Here is an 18,400-nt window from a genome sequence, read left to right on the forward strand (position 1 = left end):
TCAAACACAGGTGAAGTTTCTGGAACATCAGAAGTTACAGCACCGGCAACGCAAAGGGTCTCTTTCTTGGGGATAACATTGTGCATCATTTCATCTCTGTTCATCTCTTCAACGGCGCTATTTATCAAACTGGCCGAGAGCATTCCAAGCCTGGAGGTCACCTTCATTCGCTTAACATTACAGCTCGTCTTCTCCCTTCCGCCGATGATTTTCTTCAAGGACAAGTTCATCCATCCATGGAAGAAGAGCAAATTCTTATTGCTTCGAGGGGTCACTGGAGTTACAGGCATGGCTCTGAGCATCTATGCTGTCAAACATATGCCGTTGGCTGACCAGAGGGTGATATTTTACACCTCCCCGGTCTATACAGCTATTCTTGGACGCATCTTTCTCAAAGAATCCGTCAGCAAGTTCGATGCTGTAGCCATTTTATCAACTCTTGGAGGGGTGGTGCTAATAGCAAGGCCCACATTTCTGTTCGGTTCCTCAGGAGAGTCCCCTAAATCCGAAAAGATCTGGTTTCCAACCCTTCTCGCAGTCGTCTCGGCAATTTGTCACGCCTGCTCCATCATCCTCACCCGCAAGATATCAAAAGAAGTCGGTAGTAGAGTAGTCGTATTCTATGTCGCTGTAGTTGGATCAATCATAAGCCTTGTAGCTTCTTTAATTTCAAATTTTCGGTTCAAATTCCCTTACTGTCATACTTACGACGCACTGTACGTTCTCGGTGCCGGCGCTCTTGGTTATTCGGGCCAACTATTGGTAACCAAAGCCTTGACTCTGGAGAAAGCTTCAATTATTTCCTTGGTGCGCACAACTGGGATCGCGTTTTCGTTCGTCCTCCAGCTGATTGTCTTTCATGTTGTTCCAGATGGCCTCAGTATTGGTGGAGCTATTCTTGTCCTTCTCTGTAATGTTTCTATTTTCATCAAGAAATTTCTACACAACAAAAAGAGTCACGCAAAGGCTCCAAATAATACTGAACGGTGACTCGCTCAAAGACCGAATAACCTTTATCCTAGCATTTATTTACAGGTAACGTGAAAGTCATAAATCACCTGAAATATATCTAGGTGAGATAGCTAAACTCTGTAGCAGGAAAACGAGGACTGAGCTGTGCCAACTACTACTTCCTCTCTTGAAAAAAGAAACTTAGAATAACATTCAAAATGCTGGAGATGTGAACTAGATAGAAATCCTTGGAAAACAGGCAACCTTCTTTTAATGTGGGTAGAAAAAAAATCTTGTTCACGTAGAGTTGAAAATTGTAGTGTGCTCGATTTGACCACTTTAGCGCGTGAAAGTTCAACACTACCGGAAAATGGTAGTCTAAACATGATTCAAGCGTTAAAAGATCGATAATTAAAGAGAAATAATTTGTGTGAATTGTTTTTAAGAAACAAAGTTTTCTAAATAAAAACGTGTTCAATTTATTGAACAAATGTATTACACTGATTTTAAAAAAAAGTTTCATAGATAAAGTTAACTTGGCCCTCAACTTTGTTCCTATGGCCTTTTCCCTTCGTTGGGGGTGCACCCTCAGCTAAGGGAAAAGGCCCTGGGAACGAGGTTGCTTGGCCCTTTAACTCCTATGAGTGACCGAGAGAGAAATTCTCTTTACGATATCAATACAATATCAAGTAGACAAGTGATGAGAATAAAGGAAACTATCAACCAAGGGATTATTAGTTGATCCAATTCAAAATTCTCCGAGGAACATTAGGCGAATTCTATAGCAGAGAGAAATGAGAATTTTCAACGAGGTCTTGGGAGTGAAGGATTAAGCCTCTCACTCCCAAGATCCGATTGGGGACCAAAAGAACAATTCTCTTCACCATTTGCCGAACATTTCTCTGATTTTTGATTTGAGAATTGGGTGTTCTGTTGTAGAGTATTCTAAAGGATTGCTAGTTCGAGTAGTTTAGGTTTACCTTTTGTTTTGTTAAGTCTCGCCTTTTTGCGTCTACGTATTTTGGTAAATCTATAGTTTTGATCTTTTATTTTTAGTGCGTGCTTGAACTTGGCTCGGTTCGCGGATTTCCTTCTTACCGTGCTAGACATTTTAATCGCCTGTTATAGTTGAGAATTATTAGTTTCATAGATGGTTATGTTTGGGTTGGTAAAACTGACCTTGAGTTTTACCCACACTAAGATCCTGTTTTGTGTGCGTGAGTCTCGTGCGCCGCTCTATCATTGGCGTTTAATTGGTTCCTTGGTGCTCGCCAAGTACTTCGGAGCGAGCCACTCGACTTCCCTCTTTGCAAAACAACGAATACACTGTGGAAACTCTCACGGTCAGCTAACCTGAGTGTCAAGCAATAGAATATTCAACTAGAAAGCAGTCACAAAATAAAGTTTGGTACCAAATGGCAGGCAGGCAGGTCATATTACTGCTTCCAATTGAAAAACTGCTTGCAAAACAAATACGACTAAGCCTGCTAAGAGTCTTGTCAAGTCCACATGCTACCCTGATGCCTATAAGTTTGCAACTGCAGCCACACGGTGGGGTTGTGAAACAAGGGCAGTGCTCGCAAAGCTTACCAGATAGATATGAATCAATTCCACTGTCAGACAATTTCTGACAGTGGTCTCAATATAAATTCAAGATGGCCATACTTGGGAGCTTCCCCTGATGAGATTATTGACTGCAAATGCTGTGGGATGGTTGTGTGTGAAATTAAATGTCTATATGCGCACAAGGATTCCACAATTGCTGAGACTGCTGGCCAAAACAAATTTTGTTTAAAGAAAGATGAGTCTGGTAAAGTTCATCTTGACAAATGTCATGCCAACTACCAAATTAAGGCCCAGATTTTTATCTGTGGGGTTGAATATTGTGATTTTGTGGTGTTAACAACAATTGATCTCTGTGCAGAAATTCTCCCTGACCAAGAGTTTTGGGAAGATGCACTCTGTTTCCTCTGATTTCTTCAGCGAGTACATTTTGCCTGAAATTGTGGGGAAGTAAAATAATTGCCCAGACTGTGAAGCTCTAACCACCCCATCTTCATCAACATCATCTGGTTATGAAGAAGAGGAAGGGCTGTGGTGCTATTGTCAACAAGATTTGGAAGGTAGCACATTAATTGGCTGTGACAATGATTTGTTCAAGATAAAATGGTATCACATGTCATGTTTGAAGTTAAAAGAAGAGCCTTTAGGAGACTGGATCTGTTAAATTTCTTATAGAAAAAATTAACTGAGAAACCACCAAAATATTACTTTGAGGGTGCTCCTTTCTTTGTCAAAATACTAACTGAACTTCATGGTTGTTTGTCATATAGGTATCTATTAATGACTAGCATCTGCGACACAAACTAAATGTTGCTTGTCAAAAGTGTACCTTAAAGCTGTGTTTTTGTCAACTTGAGAATTACTGAAGTTCTTTACTGACAAATTATGGCTAGCCTTAACTACATCTCTAAGGCCTTTAGATGAAAAATTGTGCATAAAGTACCTGGAATCAAACTGGTTGTAAGTTCAGCTCGATCAAGTGGTACAAAGGACTCTGATAAATTGGTGAGTGCATAGCACACTATGGCAGCTTTCATGTCAATAGCAGCCAGTGACTTACCTGGTTTTGCCTTTACCAACGAAACGATATCGGCTTCCGCAAAGTATGCGCGTAGTTATCCCCAAATTTGTGTTGTTATTATCAATATTTAGAAAATACAGCACCAATCCCACAAGTATCAGTAATTAACTGAATCTCAAACTAAACTATATGCGTATGCACCAAGATGCGTAAAAAATAAATAAATAAACATAAAGCCTTGAAACCTTAAACAATAATTACTTTTCAATTGCTTGCTTGTTCATACATGTAAAACGACCAAACACAACACAGACATATGGCATGACAAGAGGGAAAACTAAAACTGTGAAATGATCATAATGGCTTCCGCAATTTTAAAAGCACGTGGTGGTATAGTATCCAACGAAAAAAATTTACCGTTCACACAAAATATATTACAATCCAAACTACAGCACAAGTCTTAAATAACAGTATTGTACAGCTATAATAGTATTGTCAGCTATTTAGAATGCATGACATTGACAAGTATGTGCATAAACACCTTCACCATACACTTCAGACAGCTATGTTACGCGGATTGTTGCGTGTGGTTATCACCCAACATGGCTGACTCTGGTTTTTTAATTTATGCCGACGTCACGTACAAACAAAGAATAGTCTTACAAGTCAAGCAATTGCTTTGCTATTGTTTTGTTTTATCTAAACATTGCATGCGCGACGAAGCATGGCGATGTACTGCAATCTTGTTAAGGGAATGAAATGGGAAACAAAACATTTTAAGCATGTGAATGAATTTTGAGATCACAGAGGAAGTTAGTGAGGCACCATTTGCTATCTTTGTTTATAATCACGAATGAAAAAAGTAAATGCAGGAAAGAAAACAATACCTACCGCATTGCTCTTGTCACTCTTGTCTGGCATATTTGAACAAACCTGAGACAAAACTGGTTTTAGTTCCCAGTGTTCCCAGGTTCATCCTATCTGCTAGAGGTAATTATAAAGAGTACTGGTGATGGGTTCTGAGTCAGACAACTTTTGGGAATTGTTGGCTACTCCATAGCCATCCCAAGCTCTCAGCACAGGAAAAAGGAACAGATTAATTCTCAGACACATTCGTACTTATTCCTAAAAGCAACATGGCTGTGTTGTGTGGTGAGTCTGAATGGGCGTTTGACCGTTGTTAATGTTTTTGTTTGGGTGGGGGTGGGGGACTTGAACCTTGCCTAGCTGGGGTGGAGCAGGAAATGCCAAAATCTTTCTAACAGAAAAAAAGTATTATATCCTTAAATATAGAGGTGTTTAAAGTTAAATAGTTAACTTTTGCGAATGAATGGTTCAGAAGAAGAGGTCTACAAGGTGTGTAGGTGTTAAATCTTGGTCAATGTGAAGAAAGTCACGGTCGCTGACTTTCCCTATCACAAAGTAATTAGATGGGGTATTTAAACAATTTTTGTCCGGGCAGGCGGGAATTCGAACAAAACAATCTTGAAAAGCTCAAATGCCAGGAAGGTTACCGGGGAGGGAAGGGGATGTTGAAGCTTCGAATTAATCGACGTAGTACGCGAAGACCAGTTTACGTTTACCCACATCTACCCTTGGTTAGCCATATTCTACCACGTTCACCCTCATCTATCCTTGGTTAGCTATGTTCTCTCACGTTTACCACCATCTACCCTTGGTTAGCCATGTTCTACCACGTTCACCCTCATCTACCCTAAGTAACCCATAATCTACCTCGTTTAAACCCATCTACCCTAGGTAACCCATGTTCTACCACGTTCACCCTCATCTACCCTAGGTAGCCCATGTTCTACCACGTTTACCCACATCTATACTTGGTTAGTCATGTTCTACCACGTTCACCCTCATCTACCCTTGCTTAGCTATGTTCTCCCACGTTTACCACCACCTACCCTTGCTTAGCCATGTTCTACCACATTCACCTTCATCTACACTAGGCAACCCATGTTCTACCATGTTTATCCCCATCTACCCTTGTTTAGCCATGTTCTAACACGTTCACCCTCATCTACCCTAGGTAACCCATCTTCTACAACGTTTACCCCCATCTACCCTTGTTTAGCCATGTTCTACCACGTTCGTCCTCATCTACCCTAAGTAACACACGTTCTACCCAGTTTACCGACATCTACCTTTGTTTAGCCATGTTCTTCCACGTTCACCCTCATCTACCCTAGCTAACCAATGTTCTACCACGTTTACCCCCGTCTACCCTTATTTAACCATGTTCTACCACGTTTGCCACCATCTACCCATAGTTAGCCATGTTCTACCCCGTTTATCCTCATCTACCCTCATTTACTAATTTTCTACCCCATTTACCCTTATCTCCCCGTGATTAACAATGTTCTACCACGTTCACCCTCATCTACCCCAGGTAACCCATGTTCTACCCCGTTTACCCCCATCTAGCCTTTTTTACCCATGTTCTACCACGTTTACCCCCATCTACCCTTGTTTAGTCATGATTTACCACGTTCACCCTCATCTACCCTAGGTAACCCATGTTCTACCCCGTTTACCCCCATCTAGCCTTGTCTACCCATGTTCTACCACATTCACCATCATCTACCCTAGGTAACCCATGTTCTGCCACGTTTACCCCCATCTACCCTTGTTTAGTCATGATCTACCACGTTCACCCTCATCTACCCTAGGTAACCCATGTTCTACCACGTTTACCCTCATCTGCCCTTGTTTAGCCATGTTCAGCCACGTTCACCCTGATCTACTCTAGGAAATCCATGTTCTACTCCGTTTACCCCCATCTCCCCTTTTTTAGCCAAGTTCTACCACGTTCACCCTCATCTACGCTTGTTAACCCATGTTCTACCTCATTTACCCCCATCTAACATTGTTTAGCCATATTCTACCACGTTCACCCTCATCTATCCTAGGTAACCCATCTTCTACCCCGTTTACCCCCATCTAACCTTCTTTAGCCATGTTCTCCCACGTTCACCCTCATCTACGCTAGTTAACCCATGTTCTACCCCGTTTACCGCCATCTTACATTGTTTAGCCATGTTTTACCACGTTCACCATCATCTACTCTAGGTAACCCATGTTCTACCACGTTTACCCCCATCTGCCCTTGTTAAGCCATGTTCTACCACGTTCACCCTCATCGACCCTAGGTAACCCATGTTCTACCCCGTTTACGCCCCTTCTACCCTTGTTTAGCCATGTTCTACCAACTTTACCCTCATCTACCCTAGGTAACCCATGTTCTACCGCGTTTACTCCCATCTACCCTTGTTTAGCCATGTTCTACCACGTTCATCTTCATCTAACCTAGTGAACCCATGTTCCACCCCGTTTACACCCATCAACCCTTGGTTAGCCATGTTCTACCATGTTGACCCTCATCTACCCTGGGTAACCCATATTCTACCACGTTTACTTCCATCTACCCTGGTTTAGCCATGTTCTATCACGTTCACCCTCATCTACCCTAGTTAACCCATGTTGTACCCCTTTTACCCCTATCTACCCTTGGTTAGCCATGGTCTACCATGTTGACTGTCATCTACCCTAGGTAACCCATGTTCTACCACGTTTACTTCCATCTACCCTTGTTTAGTCATGTTCTACCACATTCACCCTCATCTACCCTAGGTAACCCATGTTCTACCACGTTTTCCTCCATCTACCCTCGTTTAGCCAAGTTCTACCACGTTCACCCGCATCTACCCTAGTTAAACCATATTCTACCCCGTTTGCCCCCATCAACCCTTGGTTAGCCATGTTCTACCATGTTGACCGTCATCTACTCTAGGTAACCCATGTTCTACCACGTTTACCCCCATCTACCATTTTTTAACCATGTTGTACCACGTTTACCCTCATCTACCCTCATTTACTTATGCTCTACCACGTTTATCCCCATCTACCATTGGTTAGCCATATTGTACCACGTTGACCCTCATCTACCCTAAGTAACCCATATTCCACAACGTTTACACCCATCTACCATTGGTTGGCCATGTTGTACCACGTTCACCCTCATCTACCCTAAGTAATCCATGTTCTACCACATTTACCCCCATCTATCTTGTTTAGCCATGTTCTACCCCGTTCAACCTCATCTACCCTAGGTAACCCATGTTTTACCACTTTTACCCCCATCTACCCTTGTTTAGCCATATTCTACTACGTTCACCTGCGTCTACCCTAGTTAACCCATGTTCTACCACGTTTACACCCATCTACCCTTGATTACCCATGTTCTACCACGTTCACCCTCGTCTCCCACAAGTAACCCATGTTCTACCCTGTATACCCCCATCTACCCTTAATAGTTTAACCATTTTCTACCACGTTCACCCTCGTCTACCCTAGATAACCCATGTTTTTCCCCGTTTACCCCCATCTACCCTTGTTTAGCCACATTCTACAACGTTCACCCTTATCTACACTAAGTAACCCATGTTCTGCCACGTTTACCCCCATCTACCCTTGTTTAGCCATGTTCTAACAGGTTCACCCTCATCTACCCTAGGTAACCCATGTTCTACCACGTTTACCCCCCATCTACCCTTGTTTAGCCATATTCTACCACGTTCACCCTCATCTCCCCTAGGTAACCCATGCTTTACCCAGTTTACCCCCATCTACCCTTGTTTAGCCATGTTCTTCCACGTTCACCCTCATCTACTTTAGGTAACCCATGTTCTACTCCGTTTATCCCCATCTACCCTTGTTTAGCCATGTTCTACCACGTTCACCCTCAGCCACTAATGTTAACCCATGTTCTACCCCATTTATTCCTATTTACCCTTGTTTAGCCAAGTTGTACCACGTTTACCCTCATCTACCCTCGGTAACCCATGTTCTACTCCGTTTACCCTCATCTATCCTAGGTTAGCCATGTTCTACCACGTTCACCCTCATCTACCTCAGGTAACCCATGTTCTACTCCGTTTACTCCCATCTACCCTTGGTTAGCCATGTTCTACCACGTTCATCCTCATCTACCCTAGTTAAACCATATTCTACCCCGTTTGCCCCCATCAACCCTTGGTTAGCCATGTTCTACCATGTTGACCCTCATCTACTCTAGTTAACCCATGTTCTACCAAGTTTACCCCCATCTACCATTTTTTAACCATTTTGTACCACGTTCACCCTCATCTACCTCAGGTAACCCATGTTCTACTCCGTTTACTCCCATCTACCCTTGGTTAGCCATGTTCTACCACGTTCATCCTCATCTACCCTAGTTAAACCATATTCTACCCCGTTTGCCCCCATCAACCCTTGGTTAGCCATGTTCTACCATGTTGACCCTCATCTACTCTAGGTAACCCATGTTCTACCAAGTTTACCCCCATCTACCATTTTTTAACCATTTTGTACCACGTTTACCCTCATCTACCCTCATTTACTTATGTTCTACCCCGTTTACCCTTATTTACCCTTGATGAACAATGTTCTACCACGTTCACCCTCATCTACCCTAGGTAACACATATTTTACCACGTTTATCCCCATCTACCATTGGTTAGCCATGTTGTACCACATTCACCCTCATCTACCCTAAGTAACCCATATTCCACAACGTTTACACCCATCTACCATTGGTTAGCCATGTTGTACCACGTTCACCCTCATCTACCCAAAGTAATCCATGTTCTACCACGTTTACCCCCATCTGTCTTGTTTAGCCATGTTCTACCACGTTCAACCTCATCTGCCCTAGGTAACCCATGTTTTACCACTTTTACCCCCATCTACCCTTGTTTAGCCATATTCTACCACGTTCACCCGCGTCTACCCTAGTTAACCCATGTTTTACCACGTTTACACCCATCTGCCCTTGATTACCCATGTTCTACCACGTTCACCCTCGCCTCCCCCAAGTAACCCATGTTCTACCCTGTTTAACCCCATCTACCCTTAATAGTTTAACCATTTTCTACCACGTTCACCCTCGTCTACCCTAGATAACCCATGTTCTACCCCGTTTACCCCCATCTACCCTTGTTTAGCCACATTCTACAACGTTCACTCTTATCTACCCTAAGTAACCCATGTTCTGCCACGTTTACCCCCATCTACCCTTGTTTAGCCATGTTCTAACAAGTTCACCCTCATCTACCCTAGGTAACCCATGTTCTACCACGTTTACCCCCCATCTACCCTTGTTTAGCCATATTCTACCACGTTCACCCTCATCTCCCCTAGGTAACCCATGCTTTACCCAGTTTACCCCCATCTACCCTTGTTTAGCCATGTTCTTCCACGTTCACCCTCATCTACTTTAGGTAACCCATGTTCTACTCCGTTTATCCCCATCTACCCTTGTTTAGCCATGTTCTACCACGTTCAACCTCAGCCGCCATTGTTAACCCATGTTCTACCCCGTTTACCCCTATCTACCCTTATTTAGCCATGTTCTACCACTTTTACCGTCATCTACCCTAGGTAACCCATGTTCTACTCCGTTTACCCTCATCTATCCTACGTTAGCCATGTTCTACCACGTTCACCCTCATCTACCCCAGGTAACCCATGTTCTACCCCGTTTACTCCCATCTACCCTTGGTTAGCCATGTTCTACCACGTTCACCCTCATCTACCCTAGGTAACCCATGTTCTACCATGTTAAACTCCAGGTAACCCATGTTTTTCCTCGTTCACGCTATTTTCCTTAGTTTCAAGCCGTGTTACACCTCGTAGCAATGATAGCTTATTACTTATCGAAGCCCAAAAAAATTCATGTATTAAGAGTTGTATTGAAGAAGAAGTCGACGGCCTATAAAGGTCACTTGGAATCTAGAACAGGCTGAGGGGATCAGAATTCCTATCGTCGAGAGGAACTCTGCAAATACGTGGAATATGGACACATTTTTATTCGTTGGTTTTTACAAGTGTAATAAAAGTTACAAATCTAACTGATGTTGAGCTATCTGCGGAAAACATATATCTTATTAACCAAGCGTGAAGGCCGCACTTGGAGAATATCGGCCCGATGTCTTGACAGTACGGACCCCGCTGCGCTCGGTCCGCACAAAAAAGACCGAGGGCCGATATTCTTCCAGTAGGGTCCCGAGCAAGCTTGGTTAATAAGATATATTATCATACGACTGAAGTTCGAAGGGACACAAGTGCGGTATCATTCAGGACTATTCGGGACAATGCCCAGTCCAATACTGAGAGAATATTGACCGGCAATAGAGCATTTTGATTCGTGGATTTTAGTTATTGGCCCTCTTACTGCCCGAGTCTTGTAATAAATTTCCTTATTATGCACTTTTGTAATTAGTTCAAAAGCATCATGACAAAAGCCCTTTAATCTTTCATCTGGATAAGCTGCACAGATAGCTGCCAAGTTGGCGTACAAACAAATAAAAATTCAGTAGACGCTCGTCTCAATTCGGGCTAACATAATAAGTGCACTGCTCGATTGGTTTTTCCGCTACGATGCCTATATCGCCTGCGTTCGGCTCATTTACAACCTTAAGAATGACCCCCGTCGCACCACTTAAAGAAAATTGGGAAAAGAAGCGTTAAGTAGCGCTTCCAAAGTAGATTGAAAATCCCTTTACATTTTCTTTTATTTTCCTCTGAATGGAAGAGAAGATAAAAGCCACGAGCAGCAACCCCTCTAAAGCTGTACTTTATTCATGCTGTTTCCATAGACTTAATGCTATCTTTTTCACCCTGTACATCTTCGTTGCTTCTTTCTCTTCAGCGTAACATCGCTCGTTTATCGTTTTATCTTGTAAAAAGTTCTTGAAGCAAAAATTTTCCTTGAGTGTAGTACGTTTCAGGTTTTAAAGGACATTATAAGGGACTAGAAATTCGATTGATTACGCACTTACAAAAGCATTGATTAATTTCTTTTCAGGGGAAAAGATGCCTATCTAAAGTGCATTTCGCAAAAGTTTAGATAAGAAACCTCGGGAATGGTGACGGGGTTCTTAACGATAACAAAACTCTCACTTCGAGCATTTATGCAATTTTTTTACCCAAGACAGAAACGCCCCTGGTATCACGACTAAGTAAAGTTACAAAGTAAAGTAATGCAAGTGTTTATTATTTAAGTCACTGTTTCTAACTGAAGTCAATGGAAGAAGTCTTGGAGTGATATCTGTTAGGAAAAATCTAATCGCTAAAAGTATGACCTAACACAACAAAACTATTTAACTACGGGTCACTATTGTAAGCCGGCCAGATCTTTTTTTCTTTTTTACAGAGGACATTTCGCCACCAATCACAACTTTAAACCAGATCGATCATCTCTCAGGCGGTACTGTATGTTCTGGTAAAAGTTTTGTAATTGTTCAAAAAAAAAACATGTATTTACAGGCTTATTGAACAACAAATCGACGGCTTACTAGTACAATATTTTGCGAAACGAAACCAAACGAAACCAGGCGAGATGTAACGAAATTAAAGAATAATGCAGATATATTTTCTAATAAGTTAAAGGTGATTTTCACGAGGATTTGGAGTAATCTACAATCAATGATAAGGATTTTTATTCATTTTGCAAAGCAGCAAGATAAGAAGAGTAACTATTTTTTGAAATCAACCATTTTCACCCTGCGGAGAAAACGTGACGCCTTTCATTTCACAAAAATACATTTAACCATTTCAAATCAGTATTTGACTGAGGACTTTTGCCTTGGTTTATTTCTTATATCGTATTTAAGTAAATGCGAAATGGACCATTTTCACCCTTCAATAACAATGTCTTTCTATTCAGGTCACACAAATACGTTCAAAAGTCACTATCCGAGGGCAAATATTTTAAAGAACATCAAAATTCCAAGGGGCAACTATCAGACCGATAAACACTCTAGTGTCTTTATTGTTCACCACTAAATTTTCTTTCTCGCGCTAGTTGAAAAACAGCGAAAACCCACTAAATGCAGATCAATCAAATATGTATTCATGCGTACAGCCTGTCACAAATGTCATTAATTCGCAACTGTACATTGGCTAAATAATACGTTATACCTGTCAGAATTGAAAAGTCATTGTTTAACCGATCTGCCTAACTTCTCGGCCGTCAAGCCATTCAAATTTTTTCACTGATTTTCCGCGGACGGGCACTACGGGCCGATAGTGTCTCTCCACGGATTAACTCTATCGCGTCTCGTGATCAATTTAAACCAGTACGAATCGGATAAAATTTAGCTTAGTGGTGAACTTTAATTCCCCTCAGCGGGTAGTAACGATGTTGCTATTCTCGTTTCACACGATAGGTTTTAATTAAACGCAATATCGATTTAAGAAAGATCTCGGCCATCTCCACCTGGATTAACGTTTAGTATCTTCATTCCCTATCAACAACAACAACAACAACAACAATCATTACTTCTGCTCTTGTATTTGTCAAGTTAAAAAACAATATTGAAAATAAAATGAGTATTGGCTATCTGGAGTAACCATAGGGACTAGCGGACCCAGGTAATCAGTAGACAACAACATTGAATGAAAATGAATTACTGATCAGCAACAACATTATAGCATCAAATACATATTATACAAAATAATTTATTCCAAGGCCTACAAAGGTCTACAGAATTTAAAAAACAAATAACTAAGAAGATAATTTGGGAAAAGACAGAATTGCAATCTAAGATGATATAAATACATATCTCTGATAATAATTCAAAACGAGATCGTATTGCACTGATGCCTTAAATTTTGAAAGACTTTTCACTCATAGACTTCCATACTGTAGGACCTTTAAATCTTACATTGAACATGCTATGATTTGTTCTTGCTTCAGGTAAAGTTTTTGTACCTGATAGCAATCTTTTTGCGAACTCTTTTCGCGGGAAGGTCCTCAGCCGGAGTAAGCGCATCTTTTAACTTGTTCTTTCCCCTTCCTGAAGACAGGTTTGTGTCAGAAGGAAAAAAAAGGAAACGTCACATATGACATTTCACAACGTAGGTTTTGAAAGATTATACCGAAGTTCTAAAATCTTTGTTACACGTTTTTGCATACCTTTGTGCTCTTTCGTCTTTGATACTTGCCTTCTATCAGTTGCTGAAGAAAAGAAGAAATATATCATGTAACAAAAAATCTACTTCCTACTTCTCATACAACAGAATCATTAGGCAATGATGAAAAAGCAAAACCGACTGGTAGTTGATATATATGAGTGAAACTTCCAGCAAACGTTCCACGTTTGGACACCCTCTATGCGTGACTAGAGTATACACTCAATGAAAAATGAATCTAGTTATTTTTATCTTTTCGTATACTTTCTGCCTTTCAACCTCCACATTCTAACGGCAAACCATTTTTAAGCAATGAATTATAACATGAAGTTTCCATCCTCCATAGTTAAATATTATGGATTTTTACCTGAAACTTTTGAAGACATTGGGTACCCACTTTCTATAAACAGTGGACAAAAACATCATTAGGTCACATCGTTTGTGTAGGTATAGACTTTGAGAACAGCGATGATTAAGTCACTGTGATCACACCTCACAGCAAAGTTGTAAAAGAAATGGTTTCTTCCCCTTTTTTCCATGGAATTCGTTTTCCGATTTACAGCAATTTTATAATAACAAAGATGCACTGACGTTTCTTGCAGGATATAAAAATGTATAACAAAGAGATTAGATCTCCCGGAACAGGACACGTATTTTATGGGTGTACCATAACAGAAAAGAATACCTTTTGTTTCTTTTCAGTATCACTCACAATTATCGCGTCTGAAAAAGATTAAGAGATGTGTAACAGTCAAAAGTAAACATCATCTAGAGATCGTGGAAACAACGATAGATCTTCGCCAGTTTAATGGCGAACACCTTGCTTTGTGACCGTGTGAACATTATTATTATTGCCTCTATATTTATGTTTAATATGGCTAATTTTAATTGAACAATCCTTCAAATACTAAGGGGAGAAGGAGATCAAGCTCATCAACATTCCTAGGAGTACTTTGCTCAGCATCTGTTGATACATCACCTGAAGGAAAAGGTGACATAGCTAATAAGTGGAATGAGAAAACTGCATCATTGTGAGGTTTATCGCATTACTTCAATCTCTCATTACTCAATAGCTAATTTTTCGCTAGCTTTTTACTGAAGTTTCAACGTGAGAAAGAACTTATAAAATTTTGTCATATTTAGACGATGCAGGCGAGCATGCTTTACAACCTTTACCATGGGGTTTTTAAGTGAGCTATTCCTAACCCAAAGAATGTATGATTCTAGGGCACCCCGCACTGAATAGGAATATTGGAAAAAGCTTGCATAAAATAGGTTCAAAACTTCATCCTGTGATTAAAAAGATATCATACAAGTGACTTAACTGAAGCCAGGGAGTACACGTGAGGCTGAAAATTGTAACTTGCCTTGAATATCACTCGATGAACTTGTCTCGCCCGTATCTGTTCCTGTTAGCGACTCAACTAGAAAAAGAAGCTTCTATAAGTATTCTTTCTTTCTTCAGTCTACTTTTCAAACCCGCATTTTATTTTCAGTTGTATAACTTGCCTTGAAAATCGCTAGTTGAGCTTGTCTCGCCTTTATCTGTACCTGTTAAGGAATCGATTTAGAAAAAGGAGCGTCAATGAATTATCTTTCTTCCTCTAGCGAATTTTTAATCCCAGGGTTATATTTCATCTGTTCGTTTAGTCAAAAGCTTCCTTTTGGATAGTTTTTTAAACCAAATAAAACACTGCCTAGAAGACAATAAAAAACTGAACTTTTTGTGAAATTTGTTCATCTAACTTTCACTGATAACAAGTCTGGTTTAGTTGTTTTTATGGTAAATTACTTGTACTTAGGTCATTAAATTCAATTCATATACACATACGAGATGCGGTACTTGTAGTCAGTGATAAAAAAGCTGCAAACAAGAAAATAAAGCAATGATTTGCAAACCATAACTATCACAGAAGCCTTATGTACTTATGTACTTGTTGTGGTGTGTAGTCTTTAATAGTTCGGTCGAAGCAGTTTTACGAACAGATTTTAAAAACATCAAAAAGGCCTTCAAGGTAACAATATTCTCTTAAACCAGCAATAGTCTTCTCAAGAAAAAAAGGTGACAACCGATATAAACTGGTAGAAAAGGAACAACAGTTGCCGACAAGGGTATTTCACTTTCAGTTCTTCAAGGCATGGTTCTTTTGATTTGAAACATACCTGCATCGTCCGTCACCCTTTAGATGAAAACAGAAAAGGTATATCTATATATTTTCAAATTGCAACGTTTTTTAAACGTGTGTATGTATTCTTAATTCACAAGAATGTATGACATTTTGGACTCCAGATACTCCCACTTGTGCACACCTATATGTACATTTAACAAATGGTAAAAACAACAGCGTACACTATTGAGTTATGGATGTACGCGGGAGGTTGCTAAGCACGAAAGAAGCGTAAGAGTCGCTAGAGGCGATAGCCGAGAGCTTCTTGAGTGCTTAGCAAACCTCCCAAGTGCATCCATAACTCAATAGTGTACGCTGTGGTGTTTACCATTTGTTTTATAACATAACATTAGCACATTGTAGCTAAAGAGTTTCCCTTTTGTTTAACAAATTTTACGTGACCAGAAAAAAATAAGCGCGCGCGGAAAAATAGTCTTTGCATTTGCTCACGTCAGCAGCGTACACCCATGGGCAAATGGGGGACGCTAAATTGACCAATCAGAGCGCGCGCTTTACTTTGGCTATGTTATAATTCATTATATCAATTGGTTTAGGCGAGGTCATATTAAAATTCCTTCAAACGAGCAATATCTTTTAAATTGTGTATCTTTACCTTTATCAAGTTCACCCAAAATTTCAGCATCAAGCTAACGCCTACTTATGTGGGCAGATGTCCAGCTTGTTGTTCTGCTCCAAAACTTATTCGACTTCCCCACGCAACCAACAACTTTGGAGGTGATGAAATGCCTTATAGTGGCGTCGGTTATCACTGGGTCGATACCATTTACCCTCATGTGCCTGGCTAAGGAAGGCACGTTAAAGGCTACAGCTTCCCCACAGCCACATCGAGAGGGCTTTATTCTATTATTGACAAAGGAAGCCACCTGACAAGCAAGCCAAATGATAATTATGGCTGGTCAAATTTTATAATATCCAAAAGGTAATAATAAGAAGAATAATCAATATTTACGTTTTGAACGTTAGAAACAGTAATTGATCCCAAGAAGTTCTTCAACACTTTGTCGATGTCATTGCAAACTTGCTTTGGCAACTGAACAGATGTGGCAGTGACATAGGATACTTCCACGTAACATGGCAGCACAACTTTTTCCATTTTTTACTCTACGAGAATAAACAGCTCTGGCAAGCCTACCTTCTCAAGAATCTGCATTAAATTTAATAGACAACAGATCTTAAGTGAGACATGATTAAATAAAAGTCACGATTTAACCAGGATTAATGCAAGATTTTGTTTTGACCCGTAATTTTCGGTTATTTCTATTTTCTAAGATTATGGCTTTAACTTCCTATTCATGCTCTTATTAACTTCGACCTGTTTTAAATGCATTAACTTCATCAGTAAATATGAGAACTGAAGTGTCGGCATACAGAACTGATGCATCCCATCCTAGTGCGGCTATGGGGCATACTATGAATCTCCAAGACGAACAAACATTTATCAACTTTCTTTGTTCCCTAGTTTTACATTAGTAAACTCACCGTTTTGCATAAAAAAAAAACAGGAGAGAGTAGGACATTAAGGCCCTCTGATCTATAACTAACTCTTGATCGTCTGCCATCTCTACCAGAAGATCTGTAAAATGGTCAATGTCGCCATCAGTTGTTGTGGACAACTTCTGCCTCATGAACGCAGTGACAACTGCCACACTTGCGCTTGCATCGGTCATGGCATTTTCTAAAAGTTGATACCTGTCTCTGTACGTTTTAGACCTGTACAGAGGGTCTAGTGTTTCGAATTGAATTCTCATCACCTAGATAATATCCTACGAGAAAGTACATGTATATATTAATAAAAATTTCTGAAATTTCCCAGTGTGAAGTTTATATTGGTAGATAAGACATATTTCAGTGTTTCTGCTTGTAAAAGGCAATTGAAAGCGAGAATTCATGATGTACTTTAATTACAAATTATAACAAAGTGCGCACGTTGTTCCCTACTAATTACTGGTGAGCAGCAATGGTTTATATCCATATATAAGTGCTACCGTGCTGAAATAACATGAAACTGAAGTGAGGAACTGCTTTTAGTATCGACCGCAGTTGTTGAATTGAAAGCGAATCAAAAAACATCTCTATTCTTGTAAAATGTAAGCGGAATTTTCAATCTTGCGCTCGTTTCTTAGCAGGTGAATACTATTCGGCTAAAAATCTTCGAGCGAGACAATCAGCTCAGAAAGAGAGCTCTATTCTATTGTGTGGCAATGAAGTGTTTATTATGAGCATGAATGTAAAACATTATTTTCTTACTTGAGTGTTTTTCTGTCAACATTTGTTGTCATGATGGGGAATGTTCTAGGAATTTTTCTCCCGTGGTAACTCTTGGTGCCACCCTTGATAAATATTTAATATTATTATTAATAATCGAGCCATTTGATGATACTAACGAATCTACACTTGTCTCAACATTTAAAAAAGAACTTATTAAATTCTAATATCCCAAATCAAATATAGAACAAGAAACCACCAAAAATAGGGAAACCCATTGAAATAGCATGGATACAAATTGAAGGCTTACTTGGTTAAAGAGGGCTGTTGCAACTTGCTTCATTGTCGCAATTTTTTGACAATCATCCCAACCAAATGGAATGGATGTCTTGCAAACGGCATCCATCATCGCCTTGAAAGTCATTTCTTAAAAAAAAAGTATTCAATACAGATTAATGGAAAGCACACATCTCCTAACACCTGGTAACGT

The 18,400-nt window shown here is 40.2% G+C and overlaps 3 protein-coding genes and 1 long non-coding RNA gene across 6 annotated transcripts in view; 1 reads left to right on the plus strand and 3 right to left on the minus strand.

The window, feature by feature from the left end:
* LOC148716702 (solute carrier family 35 member G1-like) overlaps positions 1-1,094 on the plus strand; it is a 1,544-nt gene extending 450 nt beyond the window's left edge. The window contains exon 1 of the mRNA XM_088746035.1: positions 1-1,094. This exon is cut by the window's left edge and continues 450 nt beyond it. Coding sequence (XP_088602161.1) covers positions 1-990 — 990 coding nt within the window. The 3' untranslated portion in view covers positions 991-1,094.
* Positions 1-4,490, minus strand: part of LOC111334189 (uncharacterized) — a 56,652-nt gene extending 52,162 nt beyond the window's left edge. Inside the window, exon 1 of the mRNA XM_088745116.1 lies at positions 4,427-4,490. The gene's annotated coding sequence lies outside the window, so the exon portion shown is untranslated. The remainder of the gene's footprint in view (positions 1-4,426) is intronic.
* Positions 4,491-11,576: 7,086 nt separating this feature from the next.
* LOC148716703 (uncharacterized) lies at positions 11,577-15,685 on the minus strand. Its single transcript, XR_015995189.1, has 6 exons — positions 15,680-15,685; positions 14,884-14,956; positions 14,202-14,239; positions 13,884-13,916; positions 13,521-13,562; positions 11,577-12,849 (listed from the first exon to the last, which is right to left on the minus strand). It is a non-coding gene; the product is annotated as an uncharacterized LOC148716703 (long non-coding RNA).
* LOC148716704 (uncharacterized) lies at positions 14,936-18,342 on the minus strand. Of its 3 annotated transcripts, XM_088745113.1 has the most exons (4): positions 18,221-18,342; positions 17,953-18,035; positions 17,185-17,468; positions 15,978-16,568 (listed from the first exon to the last, which is right to left on the minus strand). In XM_088745113.1, exons 1-3 carry the CDS (start codon positions 18,332-18,334, stop codon positions 17,453-17,455), a joined length of 213 nt encoding a protein of 70 aa, XP_088601239.1. In that variant the 5' UTR covers positions 18,335-18,342; the 3' UTR covers positions 15,978-16,568; positions 17,185-17,452. The 3 variants fall into 3 exon arrangements, with proteins under 3 accessions (XP_088601238.1, XP_088601239.1, XP_088601237.1); XM_088745112.1 differs by lacking the exons at positions 17,185-17,468; positions 17,953-18,035; positions 18,221-18,342 and adding exons at positions 14,936-15,067; positions 16,655-17,173 and having other exon boundaries at positions 16,298-16,568; XM_088745111.1 differs by lacking the exons at positions 17,185-17,468; positions 17,953-18,035; positions 18,221-18,342 and adding an exon at positions 16,655-17,173.
* Positions 18,343-18,400: the final 58 nt, after the last annotated feature.

The sequence above is a fragment of the Stylophora pistillata genome, chromosome 14 (assembly GCF_964205215.1).
Source record: "Stylophora pistillata chromosome 14, jaStyPist1.2, whole genome shotgun sequence".
Classification (NCBI taxonomy): Eukaryota; Metazoa; Cnidaria; class Anthozoa; order Scleractinia; family Pocilloporidae; genus Stylophora; species Stylophora pistillata.